This window comes from Sceloporus undulatus, chromosome 6, assembly GCF_019175285.1.
Source record: "Sceloporus undulatus isolate JIND9_A2432 ecotype Alabama chromosome 6, SceUnd_v1.1, whole genome shotgun sequence".
Taxonomy (NCBI): Eukaryota; Metazoa; Chordata; class Lepidosauria; order Squamata; family Phrynosomatidae; genus Sceloporus; species Sceloporus undulatus.
In genome coordinates, this window is record NC_056527.1 from 25447746 (window position 1) to 25472090 (window position 24345).

Genomic DNA, 24345 nt, shown 5'->3' on the forward strand with positions numbered 1-24345 from the left:
TGTAGCTGTACCCATATTGATCTGTAGCTGTACTCATATAGATATCTTTGTAGTAGCAAGCTGAGCCATGAAAATCAGAGGCGGGGGTCTTTTCTATGTGGACCAGATGATGTCAAGAGAGGGGCATTGCCTCACTGAGTTCCTTGTTGGAGCAATGCAAGTTCTTCAGGTGGTATCTCAGGGAACTGGTTTTACTCCTCTTTCAAATTTCCTGCATCAATATAGGTGAGGAAGGGATTCACCCCATGGTCCCATGGCCTCAATTCCTGAAGTAAATGGACTGCTGGATCAAAATGGCCACCATTAAATGCCAGGGACAATGCTTATTAAATAGTCTGGATATCTTTTGTCTTGCAGTGGGACAGTCTTAAACTCAAAATCTGTGTTGTGAATGATATCAATAGGATTCTTTTCCAACGTCTACATTTTAATTACAACCTTTGGAGTAAAGAATCATATTTGTATCATTTTAATCCATCCAGTTTAATTTAAAAATATGGAAAACCATATGGGGTCACAAAATTGCCACAGATAACTTCATTACAATCTTGCTTCACAGGGAGAGACAGCATTTACCACAAAGTATATCAAAGCAGGCATGGATGATACTTTTAAATAGTATATTTCCATTTAGATGACTTTATTTTTATTGGTCATTCTTAAAGTATACCCATTAAAAAACTCCACTTTAAGAATGAGTTTACAATGGGTATATTTACAAGTACTTAAAATATGCTCATTGAAATAAATGGGTCTTCAGTGAGTTGTGACCAATTTAAATTTTGCTGAGTTCTATGGCTATACTTTAAGAACAGCTAAGTCTGGATGTAACCATTTCCCTGCAAAAATCCAGAGCTGCAATTTAGCATAACCTCCCCTCATTCAGGCAATTTCTAGATATGCTGGACTACTATCCCATTCATTTCAGATAGCAATGGTCACAGATAATGGATATTTAGTCCACAGCATCTAGCAAGTGCTAGGTTGAGGAAGTCCAGTAGATCTTAAGCATGAAAAATCTTCTAATACTCTTCTATGAAAGGGAAGCACCTGATCTTACAATGCAATGTACCTTATAGCAGGTGTGGCCCTCCCATTAGTTAAAACAAGATATTCACCTCAGGCAATGGAGAATCAGAAGCAGTGAACTGTATTTGCTAGTAGCAGCCGCAGTACTGCTACTCTGGAAAACTTCACTTTCCAGAGCTGACAGGGGAACCTCACAGCTAAGCACTGTGGGGAGGACTTCCTGGAAAGGGGCTTGTACTGTTCATTACAGCTGATTCTGAGGCTGTCTCTTGTTCTGAGTGAGACACAGAACAAGTCGCAACAAAAGACGTGGTGGCAATGCAAGTAATAATGCTGTGTGCATGTGTGTGTACATACACAGTTCTCTTCCCACATATGAATATAGGAAAAAGTCACTACACAAGATGGGAGCACAGAATGTTTCTGTCTTATAGGAGAAAACAGCAAGTCCCTGTACACACTCAGTTCTGGGCTATTGCCAGGAAATAGTAAATGCCACTTATATAATGAAGGATAATTATTGGTGTTTTAACAGTTTCAGAGTAATACCACTGATCTCGGGTACAGCTAAGCTCCTTCTTGTTGACTTGTAAACAAGTAGCAACATGAATTAAACAGCACACAGAATGAATACAGGAAATACGGTATTGTATTATTTACTGAAGGAAATAACAAGTAAAAATTATGTTGCTGTTCTTTAAAAAACAGATACCATACAAGTATTGACATGAAAAATGTAAAGACCTGTGTTATAAAGGTGGTACCTGAACAGGTATCTGAAAAAACCTGAAACCTGAAAATGTTTTATTGAACCTTACCATGATTCAAGTGCCTCTGCTCATGTGGTACATGAAAAATGATACATGGCAAAGTTCACAATGCAATGTCCATACAAAATCTGAGCAGATGTTAGAGTGGCTCAGTATGTATTTCCCCTTTCCACCCAAAGAAGTATTTCACTGGGAGTTTCTAAAAAATATTTTTCCTTCCCTAGTCAGGAAAGGAAAGAGTTTTGTTATTAAAGAAACCGTGGCTCCAAGAGGCAGTTAAAAGGATAGTCCTGCATTTAAATGAACCACTTTCCCTAGACAACATAAAAATTATTTTAATATTAAGGATTATTTTACAACTTAGTGGAAATATGCTGCAATGCAATCTATTTCCATCGTCTGGATGGCCAAAAAGGAAAAAAAGGAGAGATGCACTCTTAACAGTCACAAGAGCCTGCCTTGTGTTAGCTATAAAAAAAATATATTTTTAATATATATATTTATTTATATATATATATTTATGCAATTACTATGTGCATTAAACAATATTTCTACATGAATTTGCAGGGACTGCAAAACTTTTAATGTTTATCTAGGACAGGGGAGGAACCAGAAGGCTATTCTCAAAAGACCTGTGACAAAAATGCCAAGGGTTAGCAATGATAACACTTCATACCATGTTTCCTCCCTTCCAAAGACTGTTTCCCCCGCTCCTAGCATCAGCTAGACATATTCACCATTTCTGCTTCAACAGGGCCATAAGCAATATTTCTGAAAATAACAGCCAAATTCCTATGCACAATCCCTTAGAAGTAAGTCCTGCTGAGGCTTACTACCAAGTAAGTAATGCATAGCACTGCAGCTTAAGTCTCACTTTTGTAAACACTGAAACTGAGTATTAGTCCAATGTCACTATATTTACTCCTATCTGACAGCCCAGTTTCACCACCGTGAAAAACCTTTTTCCTTTCAAAACAAAACAAAATGCTCTGACACTTTTTCAACTATAGCCCAATAGTTGTGAGTAGAAAAACTATTCAAAGTTCAAAATATAAACCTAAACAATAGAAGAAATGCTCTGCTATTTCCAGGTATATGCTGTGCCTATGGAATGGGGTGGAAACGCTATTATTTGTGGAAGTATAGAAAACTGCCAAGCTATGTTATGTGTATCAGACTGATATCACCAGCAGTATTATCAATGAGGAACATTGCTTCCAGGCATCAAAGGGCACTCATTTGTAATAGTTATTTTTAAATCCCACATCACTGCTGTGTTGGATCAAACAGGGAAGCACTGTTCAGAACTAAACCTTTCCATTCATTTCCTGGATTACTCTACATCTCCTATACCTAAACCAAGAACATGGCAAATGTATCCATCATTCTCATATGGTATTCAGAGGTACATGACCGAATTATTGTTCACCAATCTGCTCTGAAAGAAAAAAAAAAACACTTCTCACTGAAAGGGTCACCAGGTATCTATATAGTTCTCTTTTTCCCCCCTTAGAGAATGTTTATCCAGAAATCTATTCTGTCTCTTTCACTTGGCTTGGAGTTTTGGTTTCCTTTTCTTGAATGAGAGACAAGTACATGTCTTAGTCCTCTGTAGGTCAGTACTTGTGGACTGCCTGAGAAACCCTAGCACTGCTCAGATACGATGAAGCCTTCCTTCTCGCCAACAGGTTCCACTTCAGCATATGCAGGGTGCCCAGATCCTCTCCGAAATTTCATGGCAGGCCACCTGCTTGGGCGACGCTAGAAGACCAGACACAAAACAAAGATGTCAGAATATTGGGACACCATTTTGCCAAGAGCTTTGGAAAAGTTACTTCTGGGACTATAACTCCCTGAGTCTCCATCCAATAAGGGCAATGGTCCTCCTGGGTGGGAAGTGTGTAGTCAAAAAGTAACTTTTCCAAAGTACCAGAATGTTTTACTTAAACTGTTGCAAAAATATTGAATTTCTGCAGAAGTATGAACAAAGCAATGGAAAACTCAGTCTGAATTAGTAGTTTATCAGAAAAAGTTAACCTGATATACAAGCAATCCCCTGCATGAGTGGAAAGTGGTCCTTCCCATGCACAGTTTATTTTTTTTTTTCGGGGGAGGAAAGTTAGGGAAAGGTAAAAAGTGCTTTCTAACTGCATTGCTTTATTCATTGGATTTATACATTGTTTTTCTCCCAGACAGTGGTGCTTTTGCAATGAAACCAAAAAGACAAAATGCAAATAATAGCACATTACAGCTGCAAGAGCACACAAGGTCCATCCTTTCCAATGCCATGCAGGAATACACAGCTAAAACAGTTGTGAAAGATGCCCATTTAACCTCTGTTTAAAGACTTCCGAAGATGGAGAGTTCACGGTCTATTCCATTGTTGATCAGCCATTACAGAATGGCCATTGGCCAGAGATTCTGAAAACTGAAGTCCAAAAGGAGGAGCAAAGGCTAACAATCCCTGTTCTATGCTACCTTTTCCCTATTCAGTGTGAAGTAAAACATACCAGTTCCAAGAGGTTTGTCCATAAAGCAGATTAAATAGAAGGAAAAACAGTGCCCACCTCTCCCATCCCCCCTCTTCCACAGCAACCCAGGTTATCTGCCATAGTCCTGGCTGAATACAAAGGTCTTTGCCAGTGGAAGGAGAAGAGGGAGAGAATCAGTGTAGTGCACTTTGCAGAGAGTTTCACAGCATGACAGGACCCACCAAGAATGCCCTTTCTTGCATCCCCAGCAAATATTTTCCCTCAAGAGGATGACTCCCTAGAGGATTTTAGAGTCTAGGATAATTCACTGACTTCTGTTCTGAAGGGTCTCCTGACAGAGTATTGTCAGGCCAGTACAGTATATGTCAAAAAGGAATGGTTTCCAACTGGTAAGGGGATCAGGCAAGGTAGCAGTTTATCATCCTATATGTTTAACGTAAGTGCTGAACATATTATATGTAAAGCAAGTTAAGTATCAGATGAAGGAGGCATGAAAATTGGAAGAAGGAATATGAAGAATTTGAGATATAGAATTGACACCATAATACTAGCAGAAAATAGCTGAGACTTGGAATGATTACACAAGCCTGGAAAATTGAGGGTCATAAAAATATTTTTAAAAATGTATGTTGGTTATATAGAAATTTGGAATTCTAAATCAAAAATGACCCCAAAAATACTCCATCACATACAGTTTTTTCACAACACTTTGATGCTTTAATGTTATAATGAACTAATCCTGCAAAGAATTACCCTGCAAAGACTAAGAAAGGAGAGTTCTTCTGATAGACTTTCAAAACACTTTAATTTGCTGATATGAACACAAAAATCCATTCAAAAGCACTAAAATTGCACTGAAGTTCACACTCTAAATTGAGTAACATTCAAGAAATCAGAAGACTTAAGATTTGGAAGGGCAGCTATGAAGGAACTAGATAAGAACTTGAAGTGTCTAGATATATCACTGAATATTAAGTTTAGGATTCTCCATCATATTTCCCATTTCTATGTACAATTGTGAAAGCTGAACACATTTGAAATATGATCCTGGAGAATAGTTCTGCAGATACTGTGGACTGCTAAAAAGACAAATAAATGGGTCCTAGAGCAAATCAAGTCTGAAGCCAAGATGACTAAACAGAGTTTTGGACATATCATGAGAAGATATGTTTCACTGAGAAGGACGATAATGCTTGGTAAGGTAGAAGGCAATAGGAAAAGAGAAAGACAACATAACAGATGGATAGATTCAATCAAGGAAGCTGACCCTGCACCTTCACAGGGTTGTTAATGACAGGGTGATTTGGAAGTCTTTCATTCATAGTTGTCAAACTTGAGAACAACAAGATGCATAACTACCTATTAAGAAGGTGAGGACTCAGCAGTTGTAAGTAAACAAAAGTGAAAGCGATCTGTTATGCAAATGCCACATGGAGATAAAGATTAAGGGATAAGTGATGAAGAAGATTGGTTACAGAATGACTGAACAGATGTTTTCATTGGAGTATAATGATTTCCACATATTACACAAGCACAAGAATATGGGGATACCGGCATTTAAGGGCTGCTTTCTCCTCACTACTGAAGAAACTGAAAAGTTTATTGCCATGCCTTATAAGGAGCTATATAATTTTTATGTATGCCAATAATGCAGTACATTTCACCTATTATCAAATGCAGTCACAGCAATTATCAGCACCATGTAGGCTCTAGTTTTCTGTTAGTTTGCTGAAACTCCAAATAATCTCTACATATACATTTCCTTCCATGAGCTTGTTCCGCAATAAGATCATAATATCAGAAGTGTAATCATTTCAGGGACGCATTGTTTCCACTAGCAACACACACAGGATAGGTGCCTGAAATAATTTTGCATACTGAAAGGCTTGCTGAGGCAGTAGCACAGCAATTTATCACAGGAAAAATCAAAGGCTATCATGCTGGCATCCATAGTTATTTGTGGGTTTTTTTTGGGCTATGTGGCCATGTTCTAGAAGAGTTTGTTCCTGATGTTTCACCAGCATCTGTGGTTGGCATCTTCAGAGAAATGATTCCTAGAGCATCTGCCACTGTGGGAACAGACTGCTGGGTGAGATAGGCCTTTGGCCTGATCCAGCAGGGATTGTCTCATGCTTCTACAGTCTGTCTCTTAGAAGATAAGCAGATTATAAAAATAAACATTAAAATAAAATTGAAAAGCTTTTTTTCTTTTCTTTTCTTTTCTTTCTTGCAGAAAGTAGCAATCCTGCATATTGTATTGTACTATCATAACTATGTCTGGCTTGGCAAATATGTCTGGTTTAGCAAAGAGGACAAATATTCTGAACATGCAATAAGGGCATTTGAGTTAGATAAATTATTTCTACTTTCCTCCCATGGCTCCACGCATCTCTCCTAACTTGATCCCTATTCGACCTCTTCCTATCTCCCAGCTTCCATTCCTCTGTTCACTCTGGAACTGTCACTCTGTTGCTCCGAAAGCGACTGCTGTCCATGATCTTTTTCTCTCTAGATCATTTAACCTTCTCACTCTTACTGAAACCTGGCTCCCGGCCCATGATACTGCCACCTCCGCTGCCCTTTCTTTTGGCAGTCTCTCATTCACTCACTCAAGCCGCCCTGAGGGTCAAGGAGGAGGGGTCGGTATACTATTGTCCAATTCCTGCCAGTTTCAAGTTCTCTCTTTCCCCCCCTCTTCATCGCGTCTCACTGTATTCGACTCTTTTTTCCTTACAGCTCCGGGTTGCTGCATCTATCGCCGCCTCCTGGTTTGCTACCCAATTTTGAATCTTGGCTGACGTTTTTTCTATCTGATACAGTCCCTTCTCTAATCCTAGGTGACTTTAATATTCACCTTGACAATCCCAACAATCCTTCTTCATCTCGCCTTAGATCCCTGTTTGCTTCTTTTGGCCTTCAGCCTCATTCTAACTCCTCAACCCATTCCTCTGGTCACTGTCTCGACCTAATTCTTGCTGCTAAGTGTGTCATTTCCGACTACCTGGCATCTGATTTTCCATTGTCTGACCATCATTTAATTTCTTTTACTCTTACTTATATCCCACCTCCTCGTCGTACTGTCCAGCGCCATTTCCGCGACCTTCAGTCTGTTAACTCTGACCATCTCAGTCAGACTTTGAATTCATCTCTCTCTTCTCTTGATCTTGGGGACTCTGCTGATTCAGCAATGTCTTTATTTAATTCCACTCTTTCTTCAACTCTTGACAGCTTTGCTCCTGTATCTGTACGTGTGTCTTCCCCCATGACTAGGCCTCAGCCCTGGCTCACTCCCACTATCAGGTACCTCCGGTCCTGCTCTCGAGCGGCTGAACGTCTTTGGAAAAAGTCTAGGGAACCGGCCGATTTCATTCATTATAAATTCATCCTTTTATCTTTTTCACGCGCTCTGTCTATGGCAAAACAGAACTATTTTAAATCACTGATCTGCGCTAATGAGAGGCGCCCGCAGCGTTTGTTCTCCTGCTTCAATACACTACTCAAACCTTCCTCTCCCCCTGTCTTCTCATCTTTTTCCCCCACTGACTTTGCCAACTACTTCATCACAAAAGTCACTACTATTCGATCTGAAATAGTTCCTCCCGACTTGCCCCCTACCACTAACCTCCTGGTACCTTCTACTAATAAACTCTCTGTGTTTCCCCCTGTTTCTCTGGATGAATTATCTAAGCTGCTAAATTCTTCCAAACCTACTACCTGTTCTCTTGATCCTATTCCCTCCCGTCTCCTAATCTCTATAGCCCCTTCTCTTCTGCCCTCGCTCCTCTATATCTTTAATCTCTCTCTCTCTTTGGGATCCTTCCCTTCTGACTTCAAACATGCTCTCGTTTCCCCAATTCTGAAGAAACCCTCTCTCGACACCTCTTCTTTGTCTAGCTATCGTCCAATTTCTCTTCTTCCTTTTCTTTCTAAGGTCTTAGAATGGGTCGTTTATTCTCGCTGTATTAAGTTTCTTGAAGCCAACTCCATCCTAGACCCCTTCCAATCTGGCTTCCGCCCACGGCACTCTACAGAGACGGCCCTCACCAAGATCTCAAAGGATCTCTTGCGGGCCAAGGCAAACGGCCTCTACTCTATTCTCATTCTTCTCGATTTGTCTGCAGCCTTTGACACTGTTGATCACTGTCTCCTGGTCGATTTACTTTCTGACCTTGGGTTCGCCAACTCTGCTCTCGACTGGTTTAAATCTTACTTGTCAGATAGATCTTTTGCAGTGGTCACGGGTGGTCAGACTTCCTCCTCTGTTCTGCTATCTGTTGGAGTTCCCCAGGGCTCTGTCTTGGGTCCCCTTCTGTTCTCTCTATATACACACTGTCTCTAGGTAAACTCATCAGTTCTTTTGGTTTCTCCTATCATTTGTATGCCGATGACACTCAGCTGTATCTCTCCACCCCTGACCTTTCGACGGGGCTTGAACAGCAAGTTTCTTCTTGTCTGACTGCCATCTCTCAGTGGATGCGGCTTCGGCGCTTGAAGCTCAACATGTCTAAGACTGAGCTTCTCGTCTTTCCACCTAAACCCACCCTTCATTATTCCTTTTCTGTTTCTGTCGACGACACTTCTATTCAACCGGTTCATCAAGCCCGCAGTCTTGGCTTCATTTTTGACTCTTCTCTGTCATTTATTCCCCAGATCCAGGCCACCGCAAAGACCTGTAGATTCTTTCTCCACAACATTGCCAAGATCCGTCCATTCCTCTCAATCTCTACTGCCAAGACTCTAGTCCATGCCCTAGTGGTTTCGCGACTAGATTATTGTAACCTCCTTCTAACAGGGCTTCCTCTTTCACACCTCCATCCTTTAATATCTGTCCAGTATTCAGCTGCCCGTATTGTCACATCCGCTCGCCGCTTTGACCATGTTTCTCCTCTTTTATCCTCCCTTCATTGGCTCCCCTTCCCCTTTCGCATCCGGTACAAGCTTTTGTTACTGACTTTCAAAGCCCTCCATGGGTTGGCCCCTCCTTACTTATCTGACCTTCTTTCTCCTTACATTCCTACTCGCACCCTCCGCTCTGGTAGTCAGGGTCTCCTGTCACAATGTAGGACTACCACTGCCCCCTCCCGAATTCGTCCCTTCTCGCTTGCTGCCCCTTACTCCTGGAACCTTCTTCCCCCACATGCACACCTCATCACTTCTCTGCCCAGTTTCAAAACTGAATTAAAGACTATATTGTTTAGAGAAGCATTCCCAGAGGTGAGACCCTCTCTGACCCAGGAAGCCTCCTTCTAACCATCCATCAAGAAGCCAAGCCCTTCCTCCAGTCCATCTGCCTTGGTCCAGGCCTCGGAGGTGGAAAAGATCTGCTGGACCTGATCCTATTCCCCACCACCACTCCCTTCTCCTTTTGTGTCGTGTCTTTTAGATTGTAAGCCTGAGGGCAGGGAACCGTCTGACTAAAAAAATTGATGTACAGTGCTGTGTAAACTTACAGCGCTTTATAAATAAAGGTTAATAATAATAATAATAATAATAATAATAATAATAATAATACTATTCCTGATCATTCCATGCATTTAATGGGTACTAACTAGTGAATCATGGCAGACCTATTAGTATTGTGAACTCTTACCAAGATGAATCAAAGACCAGGTGGAGACTACTTGACCTCAGCAATTATTCACGGAAGTCTTGATTCTCTAAAACCTGTCACACACTGGTTGGTGGGGGCGGTAGGGAGGTCATGCTCATGTGCACTGCCTTTTCATGGGTTTGAGATGCAACCTCTGCCTTACTATCCACCAAAAGGGCAAGCGTTGTAAATCAAACTACAGAAATAACAGCATGACAGAAGAAGACAAATGCCTGTGCTTATCAGGACTCTGAGTCTTCTCCTGCTTACGGGAAGCAGCCCACCCCCTGACTTGTAAAAGAAGGCACCTATTATGGCTTACCTCAATAAAGAAGAGACTGGCTGCTGATGTTGGATGGTGGTACATGTAAATTGTTACAAGTATTGCTGCTGCTACTATTAGGACCAGTATGAAAATGCCAACAATTAAGCCAGTATGAAGTGTTCCACTTTTTCTCTCTGCTGTACTGTCATCTGTTGAGGCTGCAAGAAAAGAATATGGGTTCAGCTTGGCAAGATTTCATTTTATTTTCTCACTTTGTTCCATGTACAACCTCTTAGGTGCTACAGACACATGATAGGTTGATGAAAAGAATATTTCCAGATGTTTTATTATTTCTCTCTCAATGAATTATATTAATATCTACCTTTGGAAATGGAATTTATGCACTCTAGCATTTTCAAATTAAATTATGTAAGAGACTGATTTTTGTTTTCCTACTAATTTTGTCCACACTTTCCTACAGATATGTATTAATTAAATTTCATTATGAAAGTTGTATGTCATCATCATTTCTCATAGCCTTCAGGTTAAGAGCTGTCACAAATCCTTCTGAGGAAAAGTCAATTAAATCTGGGAAATATGGAGCATCATTTTCCAAAGTTCTCTGCTATTGCAGAGCAGATGTGTGTATTAAATGGCTCTCAAATATTTTGATCTGATGAGAGCTTACGTACCTTATAAATTTTTTGCTGAAAGCCATCATTTTGTTAAGCTTCACAGCAATGCGTTCTGCATGGTAACAAGTGCTTATAAGAGAGAAGGGGTCAAAATAGAGCAATCATGTCCTAAAGCATATCCATTTCTGCCCAAACTATCCCACAAAAACTGAGATTAACACTGCTGTCATTTAGTTCAGTACATTTTAGTTAGTTCATTAGCATCAAGCTGCAGATGGCTATGGGCACTTCCAAGTTTGGGCAGTCTATGCAACTGCAATAGTTTCCAGCTGGAAAAAGAGAGCTAAAAATTAAGAGTGGATTGTTCAGCTTGTTATGACATAATTAAAAACTCTGCATGGGCAGTTCAATCAAAACTGTCATATAGCAGAAGAGATGAAGAATGAAAAGAAAGTTGAAGTTCTGAAGAGGTATAATTCATGTGCAGCTTCCACTATTGATGCTAAGACCTAAAAATATCTATATCATCCAGAATATTCTGTAATATTTAACCTCTACTACACAATGGGTTAGCTCTAAATTGCAAAGGATAAATGGCTGTGTATGTGTAAACTGAGATCTGAAAACAACATGAGGGAAATAGCTTTTTTTTTAATTTTAAAAAAGAATCCACCATTGCTGCAACCAGAATGTGAATTCCAAACCATTCTCCCAGCTGCTTGAAGCTTAAAAACAAAAAAGGAGATCTAGAAATGAATCTCTTCCTGCCTTGCTTTTAATTCCAGAACATACTCAAAGGGCCAGATTATACCATAAGGAAATCCTACAATCAGTGCAAAATGAATGAAGCACATTCTTTACAGAAGCCTGTGTCTCTACTCCCTTTCCAATGTAAGATCTCAATACTGTATCTGGTTATCCAGCAGTAATGTTACAATGGTATCAATGGGATTTTAACCTAAAAGTAAGATCAGGCTATATCCAAAATTTGTTCTGCTATGAACAAAATTAAATCAGAATCTTCAGAGCATTTATTCAGGAATCATCTTCTTCGGAATCAAAAGAACACTTATAGTAATGTCATTTGTGAAATATACCATAACTCAGTTTGATATTACAGTTGCCAGAAGAACAAAGTGAATAAGGAACCATGCATGATTTGAGCTGAACATGTAGCCTTTCAATGCAACACAGCTCTTCTGTAGGGGTTCTGCATATCTCCAGTGTGTAGGTTATTCAGATATAACAAAAGTATAATCTATTTACTGCAGACATTGTCCAGTTCTTTGTTCATAACTGCTTTTCAAAGCAAATAAATAATAAAATAAAATAATAAATATAATGACATTTGAAGTCTTTGAAGAAAAGAAGTAGCAGTCATATCATTCAAGAAAACAAATAGTGATATGAATAATTTCTTGATGTAATTTATATATTGCATATACTGCACACTTTCTGCAGCAAAGTTTGCAGTAAGAAAAAAAAAGAGCTTGGTGATAGGGGTAGAAATGAGGAATCTGGAGTAAATCCAGACATTTTACACCAATCCACTTTCAAGTATACTCCTCAACCCCATGAAACAAACTGAACTGAAAGCAATTTATCAGTGTGACTAGATTAAACTTTCTCAAAGTTAAGATTATTAATCTGAGAGGCTGGTTTTCCAAGGACGAATGAACTCAGCAGTTTCTCTTCTGGCAGAGAATTTAAACAAGCCTTTTGTTAAAAGAAGAGAGAGAGAGAGAGAGAGAGGTTTAAACACCCAACTCATCATTTCTTGAAGCCCACAGAAGCACTTTCCAGAGAATCTTGTAATGTAAAAGATTGAAATGTTACCATGCAGAATCAGAAAACTTTTTAGAGTAAATAAATAATCTGAGACATTTAAATATCAATCTGTCTGTCTGCCTTTTAAACCACATTTCTATCAGCTTGATAGATTGCCCTGGGCAGAACCATCTCAAAAAATTTTTCTGCCTGAAGCAGATTAATAAATGGCACCCTTAACCACCTATTCAAAGTCAAAGCGAATAGTGGCCTAGGCCAGCTGTGTTACTCTGACACTGGAGAATAGCATTTCTCATAATCTCTATCCCTCCCTGCCAATGAAAATGGAAATATGACACTTTCCTGCCTTCTCATAACACCAAAGACCTGCTACCTGAAGTAGTCACTTCTCTCTCTGCTTTAAGTTTGGGACTGAAAAACTATCCACAGAAGCCAGTCTGTTTTGAGAAAGTGAAACGTGCCTTCCTTTAACACATGATAGTCCTGCAATATTTATTGCTCTGTACCTTTTGAGAAAATTTGAGCATATCCAGTACCATTATCCTTTCCTTTCTCCATTTTCTCACATGTGTAGCTTTGTTCCACTCAGTCCTGTATAAAGACTGTCACACAATAGAGGATGCATACTAAGACAAGGATATTTTTTGAACTACAACTTCGAGAATCACATAGAGGCTCTATAGACCGCCGCGATTGGGCTGCCTGCTGCCGCCCCTTTTTATGCTGGATCGGGGCCGTGGCAACCTCATGCTGCGGCCCTGATCTAGCCTTTTGAGGGCGCAAAATGGAACCACAAAATAGCAGTGCAACTCTGATCTGCCAACAAGGTCCTGGCAAAACTAACAAAGTTTAAGCAGCGTCCCAAATCTGAATGCTGCTTTTTCCTTCCACGTCTCCCTCACAGCCACTACCACTAATTTCCCAACTATCACTACTAATGAAAGACATGGCTAAGGGAGTGAACTCATGTAGGGAGGCGAAGAGTAGGAGATGCCACCACACCAAACAATCAGTGAGGCTATGCGGTGGTTTTAAGGGACCCTGAAAAGACATTTCATGCAACCCTCACCCCCACCACGGTCCTAAAAACCGCTGGTTCCCCCCATCTTCCTTGTGCACCAATACGTTGTCTGATAACCCCACTGCCACCCCTTTTTCCTCTCACTGCCCCCCTGGATCTTTCCACCATCTGTGGGGGAGGGCATACCACCAACTGTGGGAATCACTGCTGTAAAGGAACTGTACATTCTAAATGTCTTTGTTCAGTCTATCAGCTGAATTCCTAGCCATTCAATAATTTCCCAAAGTGTTGTAATCACTGTGAATAATGTTCAGTGTTGAGCACATTAAACACATGTTTGCAAAATAGATCTTCCCCTCTTGGAATTCCAACCACAAACTCCTGTAAAAGGTAGAGTAACCTATCAAATATAGGTTTCTTTTTTTTTCAAGGATGTGAATGGAAGGTGACATGCCAAAATCAATAACTTGTACAAGTGGTCCAAGATTTCTCTACTCAGCAGTTTCCTCTTTTACCCACAACCACATAAAACACAGTTCAGAATTTTCAGATCCTAGCTCCCTGTAAAGGCTTGCAGAGGGAGAAGGTATTGGAATCTAAGATTTCAATTATTTTTTTTCTTGTTCCTTTTAAGATTGATGAGCTATGTAACAGGAATGGCCTGATCAACACAGACCAATCTCCAGTAAGGTCTCATTACTAGCAGCTATTTAATGCAAAGGTTTGCTGATCTGTTAATTTGCTTCTTGCAAACTTGCTGAAACCATATTTCCAAATGGCTGGTTTATCTATCATCATGTTATAAGCATTAATCTTCTTTTTTGTAATTTGTTGTTCAAACAGGACAGACAGCTGTCCTGAAATGCCGCCCCTCTTTGCTGCGTGCACTCAAAAAGGAGCCACTCTAGGCGGCTCCTTTTTTGCGCCATCATAAGGACTGCGATGCAGCCCTATGACATCACTTCTGCTGATAGGCGTCTGCGCAGTTGTGGTGCCCACTGTGTGGATGGGTGCATGCACCTGTGACATCACTAGGGCTGAGTGCGTCTGGACGCCCAACCCTATTGAGCCCTAATATTGTCGCAACGTGCCCGTCTGTACTGGGCCTTATATATGAGCTCTATAATGTGCCCCCTAGTTGCCCAGCCCTGGGTTAGATCCAGATTTTGTCATAGTCAGAGCAAAATTGTTGAAACCAGTAGAACTCATATTAATCATGATTTACAGAAATCTCACTGATTTCAATAGGTCTGCTGTTAGATATGACTAACTTTTGACCTAACCTTTTATCTCTAATTGAGGGGTCTCTTGAGGAGAAAGGCCTATTCTTGTACATTTACAACTATCTTGTATTTTTATAATTAAAAAACACCAACTTAACATTTCTGCAGGGGGTTGGACTCGATGGCCCTTGTGATCTTTTCCACCTCTATGATTCTATGGTCTAATCTGCACTGCAGAAATAGTGCAGCTTGACCCTACTTTAACTGCCAAGGCTCAATGCTATGGAATACTTGGATTTGTAGTTTGTTGTGGTACCAGAGCCCATTGGCAGAGAAGGCTAAATATCTCACAAAACTACATATCTCAGAATTCCACAGCACTGAGCCATGGCAGTTGAAGAGGTGTCAAACTGCATTATTTCTGCAATGCAGATTAGACCTATGATTCTATTCTATGAAATGGCTTTAACCTTTTTAGGACACATAAAAATACTTCAGTGATGTTGCAGAAGGAGAAGCTTTTGTAAGTTGTTCTAGCATGAAAATTCAATTTGAAAAAGTCAGGAAGCTAAGTCTGAAAAGATCCCAAAGCGGCAGAATCTCTCAAAATAATTGTCAACTGTCAGACAAATTCTGGTACTCCTGGTTTGCCTGTTCATTAAAGTATCAAAAATGCTCATCTGGAAACACATAGTCAAGCAACCTGCACTTCAAAAGACAGAAGGCATCTGAGTTAATCAGATGTGACAGTCCTGGGAAGCCAGAAGAAGCTGATAAAACCAAGATGGAATATACAGTGAGAGGCCACTCAGTGCTACTGCACAGGTGTTTAATGCTTTTAATCATGGGCAATTTCCACATAAAAAACAAAAAGGGCAGAAGAGTTTGACCTAAACTAGCAGCATGATTTAAAATATAATTAAGTTACTATGCAATAAATTATGGCCTGAAACGTTATTGTGTGAGAGGGACAGGTGGGATTATTAAGAATCCTTCAACAGCTTCTAATTTAGTATTGACAGCTGGGGCCCCAAAGGACCACAACTAATGACAGAGTCTCATTGATCAGATGTAACTCACTTCCTCACTTTGATAAGAGTTTAATGGGAGGGAATGCATTGTGGGGAAGTGGATGACTCATTTATTTGTCTGGGCTGGGATTGACTGCTCTGTCTGAAAGACTGACAAAGTCCATAAAGTGGAAAGAAAAAAAGAAAGAAAGAAAGAAAGAAAGAAAGAAAGAAAGAAAGGCAGGCAGATATCTATGAGACAGTTTATCAATCTAATCTGAGAGCTGTGACAATGAATCATGATCAAAACTTTCCAGTGTGGAAAAACTGTGTTATTTGATAGAGCTTTGAAAGGTTACTTTTTCAAATGGCAACTTTCAGAATTCCCTCCTCCAGTTCAACATAACTACTGCACTGCATATACACCACAGGCCAGGCCATTCTGTGAGTTGTAATTCAAGCAAGTAATTTTTCCAAGCTCCAGAATTTCGGTGAGAAAATCCTGTTGGGCGAACTTTGCTTCTGTGCCACTTGGGCGATGGTTCTCCTCCCTTCTTTTGCATCAGGTACCAAGAAACTCATCCAACCAAAGTGGCTCTCTGTAAAATAAAGCTGTTTGTTGATTTCTACTTTTCAGTCCAAACAACTTTTATTTATGCCAATGTGGCCCAGAGACTTTGAAATAAATAAATAAAAATAATACAAAAACAAGAAGGGGTGTTGCTAAACTTAATTCCATGATAATAATTGTCATGTGAATCCAGAAATCTAAGACAATGCAATTTCATGTTGCATTATGTGGTAATCGGACTAGTGGTAACTGAGCTTTTTTTAAAACAACTGGAATCCTGCACATTTCAAGAAATAAAAATCTGATTTGTTCATCATCATTGTATTTACTTTGTTTTAGCAGTGATTCAGATCTCAAACAGGAACATGATCTGTGGCTTACACTTTTGCAAATTGTATGTCTCACACTCTCTTTCAGGAGTCAAAAGGAGCAATCAAAACATGCTGAGTGGAACACTGTGACCTTTGCTGTGGAACAATCTAGAGCTATATAGCACAGATGAGAAGCAATTAAGAACTGATTTGCTCCACTTTTAGTGAGGGAAAATCAGTTCTGAAGCACATGCATTGGCAGCAAAGCAAACAAGACTTCAGAAATAAATAATGAAATAATAAGTTAGGGAATCACTCTACTTCTAAAACATCTCTGAAACTCTGAAATACAAAAAACTTGCATAGGATAAAGAGCAGCAGCCCACTGATACAGAGTAGGGAAATGAGGTTAGTATTAGCTGAATGATACAGCCACCAATGACTTCTGTACAGGCTGAGTCTCTCTTATCTAAAATTCCAGAGAACAGAAATATTTTGATTTTGGGTTTCTTTTTTCAATTTCGAAATGGTTTCATTTGCATATATATACATAATGAGATACCTTGGAGGCAAAATCCACATCTAAACACAAAATCCATTCCTGTTTCATATATATCTTATACATATACATATGTAAACATATAGCATGAAAGTAATTTTATACAATAATTTTGTGCATGTAACAGGGATTGTGTACACTGAACCATCTGAAAGCAAAAGTGTCACTATCTCAGCCACCCATGAAAAAAGTGTTGGATTTTGGAGTATTTCAGATTCTGGAATTCTGGATAAGGGAGACTGAACCTGTAATACCAAAAGTGCTGTAAAGATAACTAAGGGCGAGATGCAGAAATATCTGAAAAGTGAAATATTTTTCTATTAGGTACATCAGAGGTACATGAAAAGTCCTAGCCAAAACAAATATGTAATCCTCTTCCAAAATAAAGATGTATCTACAACTGATTCAGCATGTGCAATGCATCCTTGACTTTAGGATACATACTGTAATATGATAAATGGGGTAATTTAGAATAAAGTGATTATGGTCAGTTGTATTATAAGTCACTTTTAGAGTAAGCTTGTAGTGAGCAAAGAGAGGGGAAAGTGAGTGACTATGGTAGAAGACTGCCTGGTAAGAGAGAATGTGATGGCTGAAAAGGAAGACTGAGGACACACAGCTGGAAAATGATGGTTTGAATATGAAGGTGGGTCTGGTGGGTAGGAGTAGCAGGTAGAATGGACACTGTTTTAGATTAAGGCTGCTGTCATACTGCAGAATTAATGCCATTAGACACCACTTTAATTGTCATTGCTCCATCCTATGGAATCCTGTGATTTGTAGTTTGTTATGGCACCAGAGCTCTCTGATAGAGAAAGCTAAAGTATATCATAAAACTACAAATCCAAGAATTCCACAGCACTGAGCCATGAGAGTTAAAGCAGTGTCAAACTGCATTAATTCTGCATTAGATCTGCAGAAAGGGGTAGCATTTATTTATTTATTTTAACTTCACTGATTGACTTCAGTTGGACTATCAGCATTAACTTAATTCAATAATTAAGCTGTCAATTAAATTTATTTATTTATTTATTGAGAAACTATTGTAAAGAGCAAAGCAATTTTATATTTCCTAGCTGGTTCTTTAATACATGAAAATGGATACAGTAATCCTTCTTTATTTCTGTTCATGATTACAGTATGATGGTTTAGTTAATTCCAAAATTAAACGTTCAAACTAATGAGTAGTAAGGGAGGTGGTCTTCTTTGCATCCAGGTTGCCATCTCCTGTGTTCTAAAACAGAAAGCACAAGACACTCTTCATCTGTCTGAGAAAGCTAAACTGGAAGATCTTTTCCTGGGATCCATGTAGGAATCAGTAAAGTGAAAGAAAGGGGAGGATAACAATAAATGAATAAATAAAGCTTTTATTTCTACCCCACTTTTTGTCAAAACAATCAAAGCGGCTTACAATATTAAAAATAATAACAATATATACAAAATATTCCCCCTTAAAAAAAGAATTAAACAATTAAGATTTAAAATTGTGTCTGTAGGTTGTACGATGTATGATGTAGAATGGATGTATGTAACAAGACAATGTTTTGACTTGAATGTTTTTTTAAATTGTTAATAAACTTTATAATAATAATAATAATCAATTAAAACAATAACGGTGGGCAGAATCATCACATCTATGTGGGGGTATTTACATGGCCGAGTAGTTTATTCTGGGAAAGCCTGCCGTAAAATGATCTGTCTTAACAGCTTTCTTGAAACTATCTAAATTAGTAATCAATCTAATTACTATCCAAATTAGTAATTTGATGGATCTCGTCCAGCAAGCCATTCCATAGAGTGGGAGTGGTTGCAGAAAAGATCCTCTGGGAGGTCACAGCCAGCCTAGTCTTTATAGGCTGCAATAAATTCCTCCCAGAGGACCTGAGAGTACGGGACGGACTATATGGAAGTAGGCGATCCCTTAGATAAGTTGGGCCCAAGCTATATAGGGCTTTAAAGGTAATAACCAACACCTTGTACTGTGCCCGAAAACTAATAGGTAGCCAGTGGAGTGAGTTTAATATTGGTGTTATATGATCACTCCTAGATGTTCCAGTAATCAGCCTGGCTGCCATATTCTGTAACAGTTGCAGTTTTCGGACTAGGCACAAGGATAGCCCCATGTAGAGCGCATTGTAAAAATCAAGTCTTGAGGTTACCAGTGTGTCTACAACAGTTTTAAGGTCCTCTGGTTCCAGGAAAGGGCACAGATGTCACTGTCAGTTCCCTCACCATCCTAAACAGTTCTGCCGGACATGACTTTGCAGATGCAATACATGCAGACGAGGAGGATCTCCTCGCCGCTTTTATTGCCTTTCTATAAGAATAAAGAAAATTCTTATGAGTTCTGTCAGATAAGAGTCCAGTTTTCCACCAATCACACTCCAGTCGTTGTCCTGCCCGCTTCATATTCTTCAGCTCTCCAGTATACCAGGGGTTCCGATTTGAATGATGAAATTATAAGGAAGAGGGAAAGCGTTTTGGTGATGTAGGGGAGAAATTGAGTTTTCAAAAATGTATGCAAGCTGATTCCATCTCTCAAAACTTAAATCAGGGTGAAGGAGAGAGGGTGATAACCAAAAGCATTTTCCAGCTTCATTCAGATAAGGAAATGAGGGCAGGCTTTTAACTTAAATGGCAATTAAAGATAAATATAACAGTAAAAATTTCCTCACTTCCATTGTAAGTTATTGAATTAGGCTTCCTAAGATTAATAATCATTAACTGATGACATTAATCCAGTGGTTCCCACACTTTGGTAAAATTAGATCTCAGAGCAAGAAAATAGGAGCAAAACAATACAGTGATGATAACTAAAAAGGGTGACATGGGTCCTTTCTCATCAATGCTCAATTTATCTGTTAAAATGTCTTTGTCTGAAGTGGACTGGTGTCTGGATATTAATAGATGAGTGTCATAATCTACTCTTGTTTTCCTAGTTAGGGAAGGCAGGTCATATACTCTAAAAATCAATTAACCAATCTTAAAGTGGTTTGGCTAATTGTGACAATATGTTAGACATACAGTAATAGGAATTTACTGAACTGATGAGCTCTCAGAATGTCTTCCATGGTGCTGTGTCACAGATAAGTGGATAAAAGAAATCCCCCATGGGTCCAGCACAAGGCATTTCTCTGACACATATTGATCAAGCTTTTTGGGATGTTAGTTACGTAATATGTTTATGAAGTTTGAACACAAAGGAAAGTAGCACTTACCTCCATTATCTTTTAGATGTAGAGCTATCTTGGTATCATCTGGAAAAAGAAAATTAAAGCTATTAGAGCAATTTTTTTTAGAAGCACCTGATCTAATGCACTAATTTTATGATTTCCAATGTACACAATAAATAGTGTTTGGTTCTATAGTCACAACTGACTATATGTCTAGAGACCTCTCTCTCTCTCTCTCTCTCTCCCTCTTCTTCCTCTCTCTTTTTTTTAATTATTGGGAATAATATAATACAACATGTATTAGGCTTTCTCGGTCATTTTACCTGGAAGAACTCTCAAAATACTTTCCAGATCTCGGGGTACAACAGCATGAAAATTATTATATTTGCATTGCTGTTGTTGTATGCCTTCAAGTTGTTTCTGACTAATGGTGACCCTAAGGAAAACTTATCATGGGGTTTTCTTGGCAAAATTATGATCAGAGGGAGTTTGTTATTACCTTGCTCTGAGGTTAAGAGATTGTAACTTGCCCAAGGTCAGCCAGTGGGTTTGTGTGGTTGAGTGTGGATTTGAATACTGGTCTCCAGAGTCATAGTCCAATGCTCAAACCACTACAACACAAAGGTTCTTATTTCTACAGCTTAAAAAATGTTTTTCTTTCCAATCACAATCCCCTGTAGCACTCTTAGTGATCTCTTGTACAGACCTAGGGTTACAGGGTACCCTGGTTAAGAAACTGTGGGCTATACACATCAATAAAACTGCAGTATAGCTACAGACATAAAATGAATTTAATATAGTTTGGAAATCTTGATTTTCTCCTCCATCACCCTAGAAAAATCTAGATCTTTGAAGCAGCTAGAAAATAGTTTCTCTACATTATCATAAAATGACTGAAGAATTATCCACAATCTCATAAACCTCAATTCTATGAATTCCATTGGGGAAACCATGACGAATAATGGGATTTAAAAATAATTTGATGACTAGCATGCATAAACTATTCCTGAGTAGTATGCATAAACTCTAGTTTGGTCTCATCCAGAAAGAGCATGATGAGATTCTCCCATCAACCCCAAGATAAGCAATCTTCAAGTTATACCACAGTACTGTACTAAGAAACTGTTCAGGGTTCAATTCCCTGCTCAGCCATGGAAACCTACTGGGTGATTCTCAATGTCTCACACATTCTCAGCCCTAGAAGACCCCATGATTGACTTGCTTTAGGGCTGCCATAAGCTGGAAACAACTTGAAAGCCCACAACTAAGAAAAGCCTTAAGAAATAAACTAGGGAGGCATTAGAGCTGAGCTGGAAAGGGGCTTGTTTTTCTGCAGCACTCTTGCTCTTAACAAAACGTGCCTTTCTTTGATGATTTGTTCACTGTATATAAGCATAAGTAATGTTTTGTCAGTTATGTGAGTTAGGAAAAGAACCACATCTCTATATTTCTAAGGCAAATGGTGGCACTTCTTTGCCAGCATTCTGTTAGTGACATATACAGATGCATGTGGACTATTTTTTTTATTGGACATGGAACAATGACTAGATCCAGTTGAAGGGAACAGAAATTGAGGTCTGATTGCACACTGGGAAGCATATACATGATATGCAATGTACTTTTGTTCATTCCACAATGGGGTCTAAGGCCCCACTGAGAGAGCACAGTGGCCCAGTGAGGAAGATATCCCAATGCACATTGCATTTTGTGTTGGGTTTTTGTAATGAAATGTCAGCTAGTCAGCCACGAACATTTGCACAATAATGGTATCCAACATAGTATACCATTATATATAATGTGTAGGGGTTGCAGTGGCTCAAGTGGTTAAGACGCTGACTCTGTTGATTGCAAGATCAGCAGGTTGGCAGTTCGAGGCCTGGGTGTTGCATGATGGAGTGAGCGCCTGTCACTAGTCCCAGCTTTTGCCAACTTAGCAGTTTGAAAGCAGGCAAATGCAAGTAGATAAATAGGTACTACTTCTCATGCTGGCCACATGAGCATCACCCGCCATAGCAGTCCTCGGACAAAGCTAGCTCTTTGGCTTAGTAATGGAGAAGAGCACAGCCCCCTACAGTTGGTTACGACTAGACATTCATGTCAAGGGACTACATTTATGTTTATAGGAACTATGCAATGCAAGTGGAACATAACTCTGTCTGTCATTATTTATCCTACGACATGGTGACCTCAGCCTGTGTCTGTACAAACTTGTGACATAGTGTGGCAAGACAGGGAATGCTTGTCCCATTGCTGAAGGAATTTGGTATCATACTCAGGGTTAAACAAGACCTAGCTTAGCAGGTGCATAGGAGAGTACTCCCTCAAGTGCTGAAAGACATCTGTTTGTCACAGCATGCACTTTTCCTGATTTACAGCTCTCACATTCATCATGTTTTGTCTGTGATCGGTTGAACAGAAACACAGAATTTGTAAGTTTGACTGTAAGGAAATTTCACTGATGGAGTTAAATGGGTTAACCCTTAGGAATGTGAATTTCCCTTGATGTCTAGTTTGAACCTTCGTCTTGCTGTACTATGCTATGAAAATTAGAAAAATAAAACTGCCATAGCATAGCATGAAAAGAAGGGAGCATAGCCTAATTATCTCATATCCCCGAGTAGGCAATTTATTTGCTCAAAGTGACAATGCTGTGTAGCAGATCTGATCAGCTACTTAATGTCATGTCATCATCTTGTACACTAATTGCTATGAGAGAGAATATAATGGCATTGGAAATACAGTAGAAAGGAAAAATACACAAGTTAGAAGCCAGAGAAAAAATGTGCACTTTTGCTTGAGTATTTTATAGTCTCTGGAATACACTTTTTTTTTTTTTTTGGTGGATAAAAATTCAGTGCACCTCTATATGGAATTACATATTGTGGAAAATCGATAGGAGAACCAATTAACTAAATTTAACTTGCAACATATAAAAGCACTTTATCTTTCTCATAGGTAATATTAATCTTTTAAGTATGTTTTTATTTGTATGCCTTTTGAATGCCCACTTGAGATCCTCAGGACTTAGTTACTCACTGAAGACCAGAGCATAAGCTCCCATTTCTTATAGTTGTCCCTTATAGAAACTTCCAATTAAAAACTCTTTTACTACTTTCAGATTTCTACAATTCCTTGTCAGTTTGAGCAGCCAGAAACTGGTAGGGCCTTATTAGCAGAGGTATACTGAGAACTGAAGCTCAAAAGCTTGCACTGACAGCACTGAAATCTTTCTTTCCATGTTGCTGCACTGAAAAATATTCCTTTGCATTAGACATTTTCCACTTGGTATTATCTTTGAGTGTTACAAAGCTTAATCTTTCTGTCTTTGAGTAGTCTCTTGATAGAATCCTTCATAATATCTGCCTTCAGTATAAGTACTCAACTTCTTGACAGTCTAGATTTTAGTATGTGGTTTTCTTATTGTAAAGAGCTAGACTCTAGAGTAATATTCTTCCTCTTTCATAAAGTAGCATTAATGAAATAATATCTCCCACTAATAAAGAGAATGCACAGAGCCAGGGACTTGCCCCCTGTAGACATGTTTTAATAAATTGTGCTTGCTGCCATTTCATGAATACAGAAGCTGTATATTAATTTTAGCCAGTTAATTTCATTTGTGTTCTCCCAAATCGAGTGACATGTTTTTCCTAGTATTTATTTTCCAAGAGTGCTTTCCATAGCACCTTGTCTTCCACATTGCAAAAGAGCTGGAAGCACACTTAGTTTAGGCAAGGCACCTGCTAGGTCTAATACGCCTTATATCATGTAAATGAAAGTTGTATTCTTATAGCTGTCCGTTGAAAGGGAAGCCAAATAATGGTGAGCAGCTGATATTTCTGCACATCTGGGCCACCATTATTGGTCACCCCAAGGAGTCCCAGTATTTTCCAAAACACAGATTAAAAATG

At 39.2% G+C, this 24345-nt stretch overlaps 1 protein-coding gene across 1 annotated transcript in view; it reads right to left on the reverse strand.

Moving 5' to 3' along the window:
* Window positions 1–487: 487 nt before the first annotated feature.
* PLXDC2 (plexin domain containing 2) overlaps window positions 488–24345 on the reverse strand; it is a 284011-nt gene continuing 260153 nt past the window's right edge. Inside the window, exons 12-14 of the mRNA XM_042475224.1 lie at window positions 20483–20521; window positions 10204–10364; window positions 488–3560 (exon numbers count right to left, since the gene is read on the reverse strand). Coding sequence (XP_042331158.1) covers window positions 3444–3560; window positions 10204–10364; window positions 20483–20521 — 317 coding nt within the window. The 3' untranslated portion in view covers window positions 488–3443. The remainder of the gene's footprint in view (window positions 3561–10203; window positions 10365–20482; window positions 20522–24345) is intronic.